General features: G+C 34.3%; 1 protein-coding gene across 1 annotated transcript in view; it reads left to right on the plus strand.

Annotated features, from left to right (window-relative positions):
• The window catches only part of LOC129224014 (leukocyte tyrosine kinase receptor-like), a 208,518-nt gene that overhangs the window by 71,386 nt on the left and 120,591 nt on the right, over nt 1–16,541 (plus strand). Inside the window, exons 6-8 of the mRNA XM_054858410.1 lie at nt 2,001–2,156; nt 8,410–8,540; nt 9,690–9,847. Coding sequence (XP_054714385.1) covers nt 2,001–2,156; nt 8,410–8,540; nt 9,690–9,847 — 445 coding nt within the window. The remainder of the gene's footprint in view (nt 1–2,000; nt 2,157–8,409; nt 8,541–9,689; nt 9,848–16,541) is intronic.

Raw genomic sequence — 16,541 nt, forward strand, 5'->3', positions numbered from 1 at the left:
ATAAGAGTTTTCATAAGTACGCTATTAAACTCTTAGTTGTCGCTTAAACGTTGTTTATATTCATCTTTCGGATTTTCTTTTTTACTTCCCTTTACAAAAAGGAAGTATTGTATTCGCGAAAAAAATTTTACTCAAAAATCGACTTTAATTTCCATTTTACTCACCTGCGAATAATTCTAGAGTTTTTTTTTTTTTTTTTCGACTCGACCACACGTGAATAAGTGCCTAAGAACATATAGACACGCGAAATATCCATAATGACGATTCTCGAGGTAATTACAACGAATTTTCTCGTGACGTCTGTATGTCCGTATGTGCGGATGTGCGTATGGCGGATATGCGTATGTGTGGATATGCGTATGTGCGTATGTATGTCGCATAACTCAAGAACGGTAAGTCCTAAAAAGTTGAAATTTGGTACGTAGACTTCTAGTGGGGCCTAGTTGTGCACCTCCCCTTTTGGTTACATTAGGGTGTTTCTAAAGGGGTCTTTAACCCCTTTTTGTGGGGAAATCATTGTTAATTTCGATGTAAACTCAAGAGGTGTTATAATTTGGCGGACACTTGGCGATATATCGCAAGTTTTTTCGTCGCCAACTTGGCGACAAATTTGGTGATTTTTTAAAAAAATTGTTTCACTTTGGCCACTGTTGGTGATATTTAGAGAGTAGACTATTGAATCACATTAAAATTGCCAGTAATGGGGAAATGACATTAAATTGGAGTAAAAGGAAGTCATGTGATGCACACATCAGCTCGTTGAGATAAGTTCTCCACTTATTACAAAAAGTTTTTTTTTAAAAATCGAGAAATATTTAAACTAGAAGTAACCATCATGCGTAGCAGTTTTATTTGTATTTTTTTCTACACAGTATCATTTATCTGTGGAACATTGCCACCAACATTTTAGAAACTTAACCCTCATTTCATTGCAGATAAAGTAAATCTTTTCAAAGGCTTTGAAGTAGCTTAAAAAAAAGAAAAGTCACAAAAAACGTATTTGAAACAGGTCTGTGGAGTAGGAGAGAAAATGATCGGCTTTTGCTCCCACTCTGACTCCTTTACCCCCAAACCAGTCCGATTCCACGACCCGAGCTCTTATTTTTATACCTTTCACCTCAAATCACGCTTACTGTTAACATATCCTGACTTTATATTTATATATATAACTTACTCTAAAAAATCGTTTGACGCAGTAAAGCCCTCAAGGGCTCTTGCGCCATTAAAAATAAATAAACCAAAAAAAACATGACCCGAAGCCCTAGCACAGTGAAGGACTCGGAGGGAAAATTACCGACTTCGAATCATTTACCCCAAAAACAGTCAAATTCCAACTCAGCGTCCCCGACACTAATTTACTTCAAAATCTGTTCAACTCTGACTTCACGACTTCGATTCCGCAGCACTGATTTTAACGAAATGTATTAAACATTAGTGCAATAATCAGCACACTGTATTACAGAAAGAGGATTTTACGAATAAAATAACAAACTGAAAGAGAAAAGTATCTGCTACCTAATATCTAATTTTAAATGTTAAAAGCAACAATTTGAAACATTTTCATTTTTTGTAGAAGTTGTAATTTTATGAAATAAAAACCAAAGTGCGGCAAAAATCTTTTAGGAGCCATGTTGCACTGTATTTTCGTGTAAACTCTGAGGAATAATTTGTCTAATGCCTACTCGTAAAGGGCCATTCCACGAAAAACGGTAATTTTGCCCCGCACATGACGCCTCATATATTTCATTAAAAATAATACTTAAAATATTAATGAACAATTTTTTTCTGCTTAACAAATTTCAAACTTACGTATGATTTCTGAAACAAAAAAATTTGTCATTAACCTTAAAAATTATTATTTTCTAATGAAATATATAAAGTGTCGCGTGCGGGACAAAGTGTTGACATTTTTGTGAAATGGCCATGGAATGTTTTCCTGGCTTCTAAAATTTTACTTCTGTTTTCAGTCACTCTATATGTTGCTTTTGTGTCTTTTCCAGATAAATTGCTCCCAAGCGCTTCTTGTACATTTGAGTATGGAATTTGCGGCTGGAATAATTCAAGAACTGGAGGAAGCCAATGGATCCTCGGACGAGGAGAGACTCCCAATTTTCGTACTGGACCTTCTCACGACCACACATATCAAAATGAATCAGGTAAAGTTTTATTTTTCGCCATCTCTCTCACGTTACTATGATCGGTTTTTGTGAAAAGTTGAGGAAATAGTTAGCTAAAAGTCCGTACTTATTTTCTGAAAAGGTTCATGCTTTTCAAGTTAAAGAAGTAACATTTGTGCATTATTACGTAGTCTTTCACTAATGTTACTCTGTTGCACAAAGATGTATATGTTACGGCCAAAGCCAAAGAAGTTCGGCCAGTTCGCGAAATGGCTGGCCAATTTGCGAATTGGCGAAGAGGTTTGGCCAAAGCCCGAAATACTTGCAATTAATATTGTATTTTCTACTTTGGCTGGCCATTTCGCGAAGTGGCCGGGAATCCTTGGCCAAAGCCCGAAATGACTATATTGGATTTAAGATTGACACATAACAACACATCTGTCGCTTCCAATGTGACGTCGTGGCGTGCAATTGGTAGAAACTAGAAAGGGGGTGCTCCAGGGCCGCCGAGAGCCAAATCGTGCCCCTTGTCAGTTTCGTCACCAAGCCCGTCTCCCCCAATAAAAGCAGTAAAATTTATACTGTACTTTGATTCCGAGTCGAGCCCCTAGTTTTCGACTAGGGTGACATATTGGCACCTCGTCGGGCTTGGAGGGTGCTACCACGTCCCTATGAACGTCCTGCCAATAGTTATTCAAAGCTTCGACGTCGTTTTTCTAGGCTTTAGTTCTTCAACTGAGCTATGAGTATGAATTTCTCGTATTTTCTCTTCTTTATTTTTAGTTGAAATTATTTGCGATAGTTCATAAGGGTTCATTCAAGTATTGTGTGAGTATTCTTTGGTCATTTTGTACCCCTCCCCCCATCTTGTGAGAAAAAGTAAGCATACGTTATACCCCTTTCCCCTTTTGCTTGCATAAGATTTTATGACATTTTGTACGTCACAAGATGCTCTTTCCCCACGTTTTTTGTTGTTGCACTGCAACTGCTTCGTTATTTAATGCCTACCTAAGAATTTCTGTGACCGCTCTCCTCTTGTCAGAGAAAAGGGAGACCCTTTGGTCTCCCCTTTCATGTTACATAATACTTGACCAGTCACAGCTGAGGTTAAACCTAAGGCCGTGTTTTTCAACCTATCAGTGTTTGTGACACAAGTTTTAAATATAATTTTCATTCCGAAACCAAAACTAATGACAAGCAAGGAATTTAATGCGTGATTCCCTCCCCAGAATTCTATTTAAAACCCCTCTATCACCCAAATTTCCACAAAACCACATCTCAGAGAAAATCTCTAAGTCAAAATCAGTCATGACTAAAAAATTAGCTGAAAAGTAGAAATACAAATCCAAATACAGCAACTTAATCGTCGGCAACGCAAGTTTTGGAAGTGACTTATTGCACGAATAATATAGACTTGTTTCTATTTAGAAATTTATTATGTAGTCATGTCTGATTTTTTCCCTTGAAATATATTTTGTCGGAAACAAATGGTTTGAGATTTGAGAAGCTACAAATGTTTTCTTTTTATTTTTCTGCTTTCAGCTGCGAAAATTTGCCAATTTAAAAACAATATAGCGAAGGGGGGGGGGGGGAATTTAACATGTTTTGCGCCGAGTCCGTGTGATTAGTCTGTACCCACAGGCTATTCACACCGTTGCTTTGGTGCGATAGCCATTTCGATAATCTTTAGAGTATTTTTATTAATTACGAACTATACCCGCATGACAATGCTCGTTCTGAGAGTTTGAAGGAAGTTACTTGAATAAATGAAAATTCTCCCCCCTTCCATCTCTGATGCAAAATAATGATTTTCTTATACTAAAATGTGTACGTTCTTTAACCCCCCCCCCCCAAAAAAAATGATAATAATAAATAAGAAATCTGCAATTTAAAATATTTTGATAAATGGAAAATACATTAAATTAAATAAACAGTTGCTTTAAAATGTAAAATAATGGAAAAAATTCTGTAGTTTCTTCATCCAAACTCGTCAAGTAACCACCCTTACCGTAACCCAATCGATTTGAAAGCGAAGCGAACTCCGATCGATTAGTGATACAACCTTTCTTACGAAAGCGTTTAAACGATAATCCCGCTCTCTCGCCTTCCTCGCAGAAAAAAATGATAGTAATTAAAAACACATTGTATCTAGAACAAAAAGAAAATCTCGCTCGTCCATCCCCCGTAGAAAAAAAAGAGTTTGGCTGAAACAAGCTACGCAATTTATATAAATGATCATTCCGCATCCTCAAGAAGAAAAAGTTTTGAATTAAAACTCGCATTGCAAATACAGCGAGACGAAAAGAAAATCAATTAAAATGCATACAATCAATTTAACCTAAAATAAATGCAGTAAAACATGTGTCAAAACGTTTAAGGAAAAAAAAAATTGAAAAAAAAAATAGAACCGACTTCAAAATTGCTCTAAAAAGTGAAAAATAATTTTATTCTTTAAACACCATCGATAATGCTTTTAAACATAATTTTTGAAGTTGGCGCAAAAACAAAACGTAAAATCCAGTGTAACCATGCTTCGTTCATATTTTTTTCAGAAAAAAATTCAAAGTTACGAACGAAACATTTATATCGTTATTCAAATATGTTGTCATCAATGCATAATTTATGTGATAGTGAAGAAACTGGGCCTGTTAAATTTATAGTTGTAGTTGAGTTATGACTGTGAATGATTTTATCTATCGTTTTTGCGCCAACTTCAAAAATTATGTTTAAAAGCAATATCGATGGTGTTTAAAGAATAAAATTATTTTTCACTTTTTAGAGCAATTTTAAAGTCGGTTCTATTTTTTTTTTTCAAAATTTTTTTATTTCATTCTTTTTAGTGTAAATGTAGATATTTCAGTAAAAGTTAGAAGTTACCTAGTAAGAAGTTCGGCTCTATATCACTGTATTGCTTTAGAAAAGCCTTTATTCAAAATTATCACTACAATTACTATTAATGTTATATGGCACCAAACTTTTATAACAATGAGTTTCATATTGTCGCGTAGATGAAGATAGCGAAGACAATGTGAAAGCCAAATGAAGCGAATACTCGTTAGTCTCAACTCGAGATCTTTATTCAGAACCACGAATGAACGTTACATCTCCTTATATACAACTTGAGAAAGTGCTGGAACTTTCCAGACTTGGAAAGATACAGAAATTAATAGAACATTCGAGAAAATACGGGAAACAGTAGAAACGAAATTTTAGTAAAATTCACTTTGTCCTAGTCGGGATTTGAACCCGGGTCGCTCGTGTGGGAGGCGAGAATTCTACCACTGAGCTACCGTTACCCACGGGTGAAAAGTGCGAACTTCGCTACAATATCATTTAATAGGGAAATCGCATAAAATGTACTGTTTTTTGCCCATAACTTTTTTTCTAAAGAACAAATATGGTCAAACAAAGTAATGGGACCTAAGTTGAGCCATCCCCTCTCCATTAAAAAAAGAATAATCAAAATCGGTCACTAGGTGAGACGCTATGAGTGGACAAACAAAAAAAAAACATACATACGGTATGAACTGATAACCGCCTCCTTTTTGAAGTCGGTTAAAAAAGAAAGAATTAAAATAAATACCGTGGCAATAAGAACAACCTTTTCCTAAATGTTAAAAAAAAAAGTAAATAAAATATGCTCAATTTTCTAGATTCCTTTCTCTTCCGAAATATTGATTCATAAAAATTCGAACTAAGGAAAAAACAATGTTAAAAATAAATTTAAAAAAATATAATGACATTCATGTATAAAATATTAGTAAGGACATGATGTGGGGGATTTTCGACAAAAAGCGGCATTAAAGAAATGTCTCTTTAAATAATATTAACAACAAAACTATTTTTTCTTAATATTTTTCTTAATGAGCCCTTAATAATGAGGATTTGCAAAATAATTAAAACATTTTTGAAGCGATATTTATTGGTACAATGTGATCTAGGATCTTTAAAATTAGGTCTATGGAGCAGAAAAAGACTGGCGATCGTCCTTAATTCAATTTGCCTTTGCATTCGTACACTTTACACAACGCATTTATTGAAGATAATTCGCTCATTTGAAGAGCGCAAATGTAATCTTCCTCACGCGCAAGTGTAATCTTGATTTTCCTCTTCGTACTTTGGCCGATCGTCCATAGCCACTTCGCGAATTGGCCGGCCAAAGCCCGAAATGCAGAAAATTTCGGGCTTTGGCCGGTAAGCCTTCAGCAATGTTGGTCAGTTCGCGAATTGGCTGGCCAATTCGCGAACTGGCCGATTTCGGGCTTTGGCCGTAACATATACATGTATTTATTCATTTCTCATTAATTTCAATATACAGTGGAAAATATTTTTTCTTTTACTTTTTCTTTGTCTTTAAGATCACTCAAGGTTGGGATTTTTTTTTTTAAAGAAAAGTACTTTTTAATAATTATTAAATGAAAACATAAAAACTCGACGCCAAAAAAAAAAAAAAAAGCTCTACTTTAGAATGTTATTAAGTACTACTGAATAACTACACCATTGAAATAGTTTTATAATCGACACATATTTAGGACAAATCATAAATTCAAAAGCAGAATAGAAGATTCAAGAGTTGGGGCCCATTCCTATTTGACCAATCAAGGAGCCCCGTAAAATTTGAATGAGCCCCGACTGTTTATCCTTCTATTTTGCTTTTTAATTTATGATTTGTCTTAAGTGTGTACCGATTATAAAACTTTTTCAATGGTGTAGTCATTCAGTAATACTAATACCAGTAGTACCAGTGTAAACTACTGAACTTATATTCTTTCCTTTTTAGTTCTTTTGGTTTTTACGCAGACTGGTTTCTGTTTTGATTTAATAATTATATTTTATTTTACACTTTTTAGTTCCTTTAAATTGACTTATTTATTGTAATTATAATACAGTAAATTTATATCGTGAGGTTTATTAAGTAACTGGCGGTGGTCTGAACTACTGATTATTAGTCCTCTAGGGATCTAACTAGGCTTAAAGCTACATATGCTTGACCTTTGGCAAAAATGCGCGAACTTAAGTCAACCACAGCTATATAAACAGCCATGATGACGCGAGCTCGGAAACGTCGTCAGTCAAATATTTCTCGCAAAAATTTAAAAAAAATCGACAAGAAAGTACACGTCACGAAACTCATTCCCGTGAATCAAGACAAAAACAAACGCAACATGTTAGAGATGAAAATCGAATTAGTAGATTTAGTAAAGAAAAAATTCAGGCAGTGAAAACACTACCTGCATTTATCGCACGCTGTGTCCCGAACTTACAATATAGTGACTGTTGTTGATATGGTGAATTTTAATTATTGTCATGTGTTTAGTGAAATTTCCAAGATTAATGCAAATCGATTGACGTAAGAATCATCAAAATTGGAGAAGGCGTTTAGGCTCTACAACGCCGTATAGGAATAAACATACATACATAGACTCATAAAAACATTACCCTCCTTTGGTCGCGCACGTGCAGTCGGGTAAAAAACAAAAATCTATAAAAACACAGTTCGCAAATAAATGCAGCATTATTTAACGTGTTCACAATACGTCCAATGATCAACTACTTAAAAATGTAAAAGCTTTTTGAGGGTAATAGTTGAATCATGGTTTTGTACTTTGTGTGTGATATTGTTTGAAAAAATGTTGCTTAATATACAATTTTAGCCCAAAAAATTTAAAAATGTAGTTAGGTTGTATTTGATATACTTTTTTTTTTTTGATAAATGTTTATTCATATTTTGCGGCCGAAGTCAATGAAATTGGAATGAGTTAAAGCGAGTTCCATCTAGAACCGCAAAGCTTGCTAGCGGTTCTAGACTAAAGATAATTAGTTCTATTATAAGTGCTTTAGTCTAGAACAAAATAAGGAATAAACGCAGTGCTGTGTAGTTATATTTCTATATCTCCATCTAAAAGAAAAAATGCTCATTGTTATTGATTGATATATAGATCGACATCTACACTTATATTTAAAGTGCATAAAAACAGAGCTCAAGAACCAAACAAATGAAATTTCTTCCCTGATTCTAAAAATTAAAATAAAATATATGGTTAAAACGATGATTTTCTTGAAATTCTTTAAGCTTTTTGGCACACTTCTTCTCTTTCTGTTATAAAAGACAGAAGAATTGAAAAACTGTTGAAATAAATATTCTTTTCTTTGTTGAAAAAAGCAGTAAAAAGTAATTTAAAAACTCCGTGTATTGTTATACAAATATGTTGGAAATGCTCTTTGATCACAATTTATGAAAAAAAAAAACTTTCCCATCTTGATTCAACTAACACGAAGTTCTTTCAAATAGGAACCTACTTGATGGCAAGCTTTGAACCCGGTCGTAACTTTGGAAGGAGTACTGTTTTCACCAGTCCGTGGTTTCCAGCTCCTCCCTCCTATCACAGAAACATACATTCAGCATATTATAACAGCTGTCAGGTAAGAAAAGGCTCACTAGCGCAACTAGAAATACCTTCTGGAGTGTTTTTTTTTTAAATCAAAAATAGCTTCTGGAGGGGGTTTTCGGATGACAAATACCTTCCCCCCTCGCTGCACTACTGATAAAGGCTACCTCATCTCTGGGCACGAATTTATCACATTTCAACCAAAGATCTAATATGTTTTCATTTAGGAAGCACTGTAAAAAAAAAGCGTAAGGTAAACAAAGATTAATGGGTGTAACTTTGCACGAATACTGAAGTGTGTAGCATTTATGTTTTAAAAACTCAAATTGTTGGAAGGACCTTTTCCTGTGGTTTCAGTAGAGTTCAAAGCGCATGCGTAAAGATCAGAATTGAAGCAGAGTAGATAAATTCTTATTAACGGGACGTAAACCGCAACCTCAGTAGCCGAGAGGTAAAAGTTCTTGCTTTACGAGTCTGTGAGATTCGCGTTCTCGGTTCGAAAACCACTCAGGTCATTTCTTCTCTTAGTGCAATAAAAATGTCTTGTTTGCATATTAAGAAAATATGAATTGTATATTAAAATGATGGGTGTATATTCGTTGTCAAAAGCATGAACTTGATAGATCGTTCAAAAAAGTCAGATGAAAGCTTAATTTTTGGTAATGTGTAACTTTTCAAGCAATTTCTTGGTAAGCATATAGAAAATTCTGGTGTAACCTTACACAGAAATGTGTGAGAAATGTGTGTTACGCTATAGTTACATTACCCAACCTTCCACAACAGAAGTGTAACTTTACACCAGTTGCATCAGTTAAGTTACTCCAGAACAGTGGAAGCAGGTAACTGCCACCGATTTTATGGAGTAAGGTTACACAAAATTTTTTAAAGACCGATGGGTTCAAGAGTTACTTTTTTGATTGAAACATTCGTATGTACTTATACATACTTTATATTAATTATGTTTAGACTTAAAAGCATAAAATTATGACGCATTTGGTAAATCCTATGTTTTTAAACATGCTCTTTCAGAAAAAAATACTTTTAAAATTTCGGAAACGACACCATTGCTAAACTGTCCCAACAACTAAGAAAACAATATAAAACACCGCAAACAGTATAATAATTATTTACTTAAATGATATTGATAAATGCCATTGACTAATATATCTGTCTAAAATTGTAGGTAAGGTTCTACTATCACAAATACGGGCAGAACATGGGTGAGCTGAGAGTGTACGGAATTACCGGTCCAGACCAAGTTCATGAACTATGGCGGAGTTTCGGTAACAAAGGCGATGCGTGGCGAAAAGCAACCGTGTCGGTGCAGCAGGAAAATAGCGAGTGAGTACTTTGTTGAACCGTCTGAAAAGTTAATTTTACCTTGTATGTACATCCATCTGTGTTATTTTTGCTCTTAGTGCTTAAAACTTTCATACAGAAGCAAACATTTAATATTTATAAATATGATATCTTGTAAAGGTTCTTACCATGGCAAAAGTCGCGAATATAGTAGACCCTCGTTTTACGCGGGAGTTACATTCCACGGAAATGCCGCGTAAATCAAAATCGCGTAAATTGAGACTTAAAAATATTGTCAATATAGGGATTAGGTTGAAAAAAAAAATCCGTTCTAGTGATAGATAAATATAATTATAGTTTAATGTGTACGTACTCCAGTACATACGCACAACATGCATAAAGAAAACATGAATTAGCTTAGTGCTTATAAAAAAAAAGAGAAGTTTATGTTATTCATTAGGCATACAACAAAATATTTTTTCTCTGTAGTTATTTGTGGGGCATTAACACTTCCATGATCACTCGCTTAATTTCTAGGACGGGATCTTCCTTCAGTAATAAATCAAAGATTTACCGTTATCCAGAAATGGCTCAAATTTTCAGTGTGAAAGCTTTTGGTTGTGCGTCATCGATGTCGATATCCTCATTGGTTTTGTTCTCCTTTGTCACATCTCAAAGTTCTTCCTGTGAACTCTGAATAGTGTGAGTTTTATAACTTTACTTCTGGAAAGAGCTCTGGAACCAACCGCAAAAAATGTCTGTAGTGTCCCAAGCTTGTTTGTTAGCACGTCAAAATGCAGTTTATTATTTGTTATCTGCAACCTCAGGAGGTGGGATTTTAAAAGAGGGGAAAGCGTTATTTGTTTGCAATGCCATGTCCGCGTAAAATTGAAACTCATCCGAGTAAAATAAAATAAAAGTGCAAATCTTAAGCCACGTATAATCGAAACCGCGTAAAACAAACCCGCAAAAAACGAGGATCTACTGTATAGTGCTTCTCAGGCAGTACTGTTGGCACTCGGTGGAGAAGTCAATAACATCGAATTCGTAGTAACATTCGAATTCAATAACATGGAAATGGGGAGGGTAGTAATCACATTAAGAAAATAAAGACTTCTGCAACATGCATATTATTGGGAGAGTTAGGTGTAAGTTTTCAATTCAAATTTATTTCTTATTCTAAACAAACAACGACGCTTCTCAAAAAATCGTGCTTTGCCATTGCTCGATTATAGCAACCTATGCTTATCTTATTTTCAACCGGTTCTGTAGTGGACTCGTCAAAGGACGAGTACCAACAATCCTGAGGGGCACTAAAATTTTAAAATCAATTTGCAATAAACAATATCAACGGTTAATTGTATATATGTTTTGCTTATCTAAAAATAAAGCTTCAACGGATTATTCAACCCTACGCACGTTTTGCAATACGTTCTGTGTTTATTATCTATGTCTTTCTCTTTTTATCGGTTCGATAAGTTAAATGCAATTTATATTAAAAACAATGATTAAAAGAGCAGTAAGTGAATGGCGCAATCGAAACTTTTTCAACGAAAGATGACTTCTGCGTTTCAAAAATTAATGGATTGATTCACGAAGAAATCGGTACTAATGTGGTCTCGGTAAGAATTGGTGCTAATTAGTTTTAGTACAAACAGTTAACAGACGAATGGAACAACCGAACGTTTTTGTATTGAGCGTGACTGTCCTATATCTTGAGCACGTATGAAATGAAAAATGGTAAATTGATGGATCTGATACGGAGTTGAGCCGATTGTGTTTTGGCAGCATACAACTGAAGAGGTTAGCGTAAACTAACATTTTTTTTTTTCGTTTTCAGCGTCATTTGTATATTTGAAAAAAGTAAAGCTAGGGATCTCAAGGGTATGAAAAATAGATGGCTCAGCTGGGAACTAATTCGGGTTGAGTTTTGTAATAAGCGCTCAAAGCGGGTGGCATCATTTTAAAAGTGCCTTTATTCATACGAAAAATATTGAAGGAAAATTTCAAGATTTAAACATTATTATTGATAAAAATCTATCTTTCAATTGGTGTTGGGGGGGAGGGGGGGTTCCGTCTTCATTTATTCATTTTCAATGTTGTTTCCTTTATGGACGTTTATTACGTAGTATTATAGGGACATATTATTTTTTTGTAGTTAAATTTCGTTATTTTTTCTGCATGTTTTTATTTTACTTTAACTTTTTTTCGTGTTTTTTCAATTGATAGTTTACCAGATTTTATTACATAAAGGTAGGCTATAGTTATCTAAAAGTCATTCCACGTCAACTGACTTGAATTTCCAAATCGTCCCTTATTGACCATCTACGATTTTATATTACAGTTAATAGAAGTGCAGAGATGCCTTTGAAACAAACCTACGCAAATCTTCAGCGTTGAATATTCAAATCCTAAAGATCTAGGATCTCTCAAACAATTCAAAATGGTGAATTAGCTTCGTGAAGAGGATGAAGTTGTAGAAAACGTTATTAGACTGGAAGTCTGAATTTGTAGGAGCTTAAAGTACTTTTAGGTGTTTATACGTTGTAGGGTTTTTTTTTTTTTTTTTTTTTTTTTTGCGAGTTTGAGCTCATTAGTTTTCGTGCAGCAGCCATCTAAACTCAAAAAAAAAAAAAAAAAAATGTGTGTGGTGTGGAATTTTAAGATGTCATAAAGTTTGAACAAAAATAACGCAAATGCTCGTACTTTGTAACCGTATTGCTGAAATACTTGTTTTTGATGAGTTACAGTTGCAGAGCTTAAATATTGATTTTGTATAACGTATTGTTATCCAAATAACACATAAAAATCTTTTACATGAAAAATAGCCTGTTTTGAATACACTGTAAGTCAAGTTTGTCACTTTGCATCTTCTTTTTGTTGGCATTATTAGAAGGAACAAATGTTTTCCTATCAAAATAGGGTTCTCTTTCGAAGTTATTTTTTAAGATAAGGATAAAAAAAATAGCATGAAATACTGTCTGTCGTTCTCGAGAAAAGCTCGTTTTACAGTGTAGTATAACAAATGGTGATTGCCATGGAAACCAGTTTACAGGGATTTTACAACTGTTATTAGTCAGAAATAGTTTTTTATTCTTATTCTAAAGAGCTAGTTTGAAAATTAATTCTGACAGAAATAGAAAAATATCTAGTTCTGGTAACAAACCGATACAATAGACAGAGCAAGGTATTTTTCTGCTTCCAGTATATTTAGTTTGAGTACCAACTTTTTAAAAGAAGAATAAAAAACTATTTCTGACTAATAACAACTCATTTTAAACCCATTTCCATAGCAATTACTATCCGTTACATAATGTAGGACGAGCTTTTCTAGTGAACGCGACAAACAGTTTTTCAAGCTCATTCCTTCATCATTTTTTGAAAGAACACTATAAAAAACATATTCTGATAGACAAACAAATCTTCTCTCTAGGGATACTAACGAAAAAAAGGTTGAACGTGACGAACTTGAGCTATAGCGGAGTAAAAAAAAAGGCTATTTTTCATGTGAACGATTTTGTTAACCATTTTGGATGATAATATCTTTTAAAAATCAATATTCACTCTCCGTTACCCATTAGAAACAATTGTTTTGACAATGGACTTACGAAGTACGAGCTTTTGAGTTATTTTCGTTCAGAATTTTTTTGACATTCAAAAATCTCGGGAAAAAATTCCCTACCGCGCTTTTTCAAGAGTGCACAGTACATGCCTGCTCCACAAACGGTAATGAGGTCAAACTCATAAAGATACTAGAACGAATTAACAGCAAAACGTAATTTTAGTAGGGCTCGACCGATGGCACTTTTTGGCCGATGGGCCGATGCCGATTGTTGGCCGATTGTTCAAAGACGGCCGATGGCCGATGGCCGATTGTTTTCCTCCAAATGGCCGATTGCCGATGGCCGATGGCCGATGCCGTTGGCCGATGGCAAAAAAAAATAATCAAACAGAAATAAATTGATAACGAATAAGGAATTGTAAATCACAAAAAAAAAATCGACCTAAATTTTTATTTTACGATCATCCAATTTATACTTCACAAGTTTTCTCGGCACATCTGTACATGCATATGTACCTAAGAACATATAGATGACCGAAATATCCATTTTGAACGCCTCCTCAGTTAATTATCGCAAATTCTTTTGTGATGTCTTCATGCTAGTGGTGCGACATCGATGGCAAAACATCGATGTTTCAGAACATCGATGTTGGAAATTAAAACATCGATAGTATTGATATATCGACCAAAAAACATCGATGTTTCTGAACATCGATGTTTTAAAACATCGATCGTTTTGTCAATATTTAACATACATTTTTTAGTATACTACACTACAAACTTACAAAGATGATAATCTCTAACAAATGTATAATAGTATCTTAATGGATCAGGGCATTGCGTCTAATTTAAGCAATACAAAAGAATACGAACCCCACGAATATATTGAAACTACTGAACTGCAAATCATAAATACAATTTAATAGGAATAATTTCGCAACATCTTGGTACTATAATAAGACAAAAAATGATAAGACATGCAACAATTAATACAAACTAGTTAAATCTGCGAAAAAATATATCATAGCACTTACAGTCAGTTGTATGATGAGAAAGAGGTGTGCAAATTATATTAAAAGTACAAAATTAATTCTGACAATTATTATTAAGAGCAAGAAATATGTTTTGAACTGTTAGTGCAAAAAAGTTAAACACAAATTGTGAGTAATTGATGGACGGCTTATTGAGGGTAGACGATACGGCTTATTGAGGGTAGGATACGAGTGAGGGGGTCATAACACCCCCCCCCCCCAACCCGCAACATCATTTGAATGTTTGCTCGAAAAAAATTAAAAACTTGATCGAAACCGTAAGAAATGTATACAAGGAGGAGGGGGGAATCATGACTCCCTCCTCCCATCAAAATCTGCGACAATACTTTGTAATCTGTTTCAAGGTTCATTGCATTTGAGTAGTGAAAATGACTGCTTGAAAAAAAAAAAAAAAAAAAAAGCCGGACCAAAACCATAATAAGAAACAGTAAATAGTTCTCGATTTTTTTTTATTTTGGGGGGGAGGGGGGTATTAACTGTCACTTTTCTATTTATAGCATATGTATTTAAAATATGTAGACAGTAAAAATAGCTTTTCTCGAGACAGTTAGTCTGCGGCGCTGAGTTCAGGAGCCAGTATAATGAGAAGTAATAAAGAAGTGTCTGACGCCCGTTTGCTTTTATAAGCAACAAATTTAATCAACGATAGTTTTTGTAAAACCATATCCAAAGCTTCAGGCATCGCTTCAATCGATAAAACATTTGAGTCCATAAACGCTTTTTTTTCTGTAAAGTCTCTATAGATTAGAATTTCTTTCTGTTATAATTTTTAGATAGTTCAGTTTTTAGTCGTGCTGAGTTTATTTTTAAATGTGTTGTAAATAGTTTATTAGTTTAAATCAGTGTTTAGGATTTATTATCGTGCAAGAAATGTAAACTTTGAGTGTCGTGTTAGCGCAAAACCTCATTATACATAGGTTCTCGCAGTGGTGCCCACCTAGGCAGTGGCGGATACAAGGAGAGGGTCATAGGAGTCATGACCCCCTCCCTAAAACGTCGACAATATTATCCGTTCGCATTGTATTCAAGCACTTTATGGATAAAATGTAAATAATTTCCGTTTTTGTTTCAGTTTTTGAATTATTTTTACAAGCAAATACTTGAAATACTTCTTTTTTTAATTGTTTATAAAATTTATTCGTGAGATTTTTGTCCTATTAGGTGCCATATCCCTGACCGATGTGGTATTTTTTAAACACCTAAGCAGTTTCAGAAATTTTTCTTACCAAAAACCATAAGTTTATTCGTGGAGGAAGGGTGAAGGTCACTCTTTAGCATGAGCCCCCTAAAATGTTAGTCTGTATCCGCCCCTGGGTAGACGATAAGTAACCCCCAATATTTGGTGTTTAAGCGCATTTCTCTTTTCGCTGACTATTTCACCAGGCAGAGAAAAAACTCCTTCCGATGAAACATAAGTCGCCATCACTATCAAATACTTCGACACAACTTTTAACAGTTCTGAATTAGTACAGTTATAATATTCACCGTAGTAATATATAGGATTCTCCTTTAGTTTAAGAATTGGAGTCTTAGAATCGACTGCAAGAACTGACAACAGACTACCATTGTCGAGTTCTTCCAATAGCTTTGACCTCTTCCTCACCTTCCAGTTATCTTTTACCATCTTGTAGTGATCTTTCCAAAAATCATCCTTTACACAGAAAAATCGATATTTTTAAATGTGCGCAAATAAATGACATTTTTGAAGCAATTCCATACGTAAATTTAATTACCTAGCAAGAAAATTGGAGCAAATTTTACTATAATTTTTAATTATAATACAAAAACATCAACATCGAAATCAAAACATCGATGTTCCGAAAACATCGAAAGTAAAACATCGATGTTCCGAAAACATCGAAAGTAAAACATCGATGTTTTAGCAAAAACATCGATGTTTCCAAAACATCGATATCGATGTCGCACCCCTAAGCCTTCATGCGCGTAAACTTGCGTCACTCAAAAACGTTATAAAATAGTAAGTTGAAAACTCATTCAGTATGATCTAAAAGTTCGAGGACAAGTTGCATAAAACCTTACCCTGAATAGTTCACATTATCGAAGCACATCTATCTACAAAATAGTCAGCTTGAAGGACTATGCACTTCTGCCAACGTTCGTA

Source organism: Uloborus diversus, chromosome 6 (genome assembly GCF_026930045.1).
Source record: "Uloborus diversus isolate 005 chromosome 6, Udiv.v.3.1, whole genome shotgun sequence".
In the NCBI taxonomy this organism is placed as follows: Eukaryota; Metazoa; Arthropoda; class Arachnida; order Araneae; family Uloboridae; genus Uloborus; species Uloborus diversus.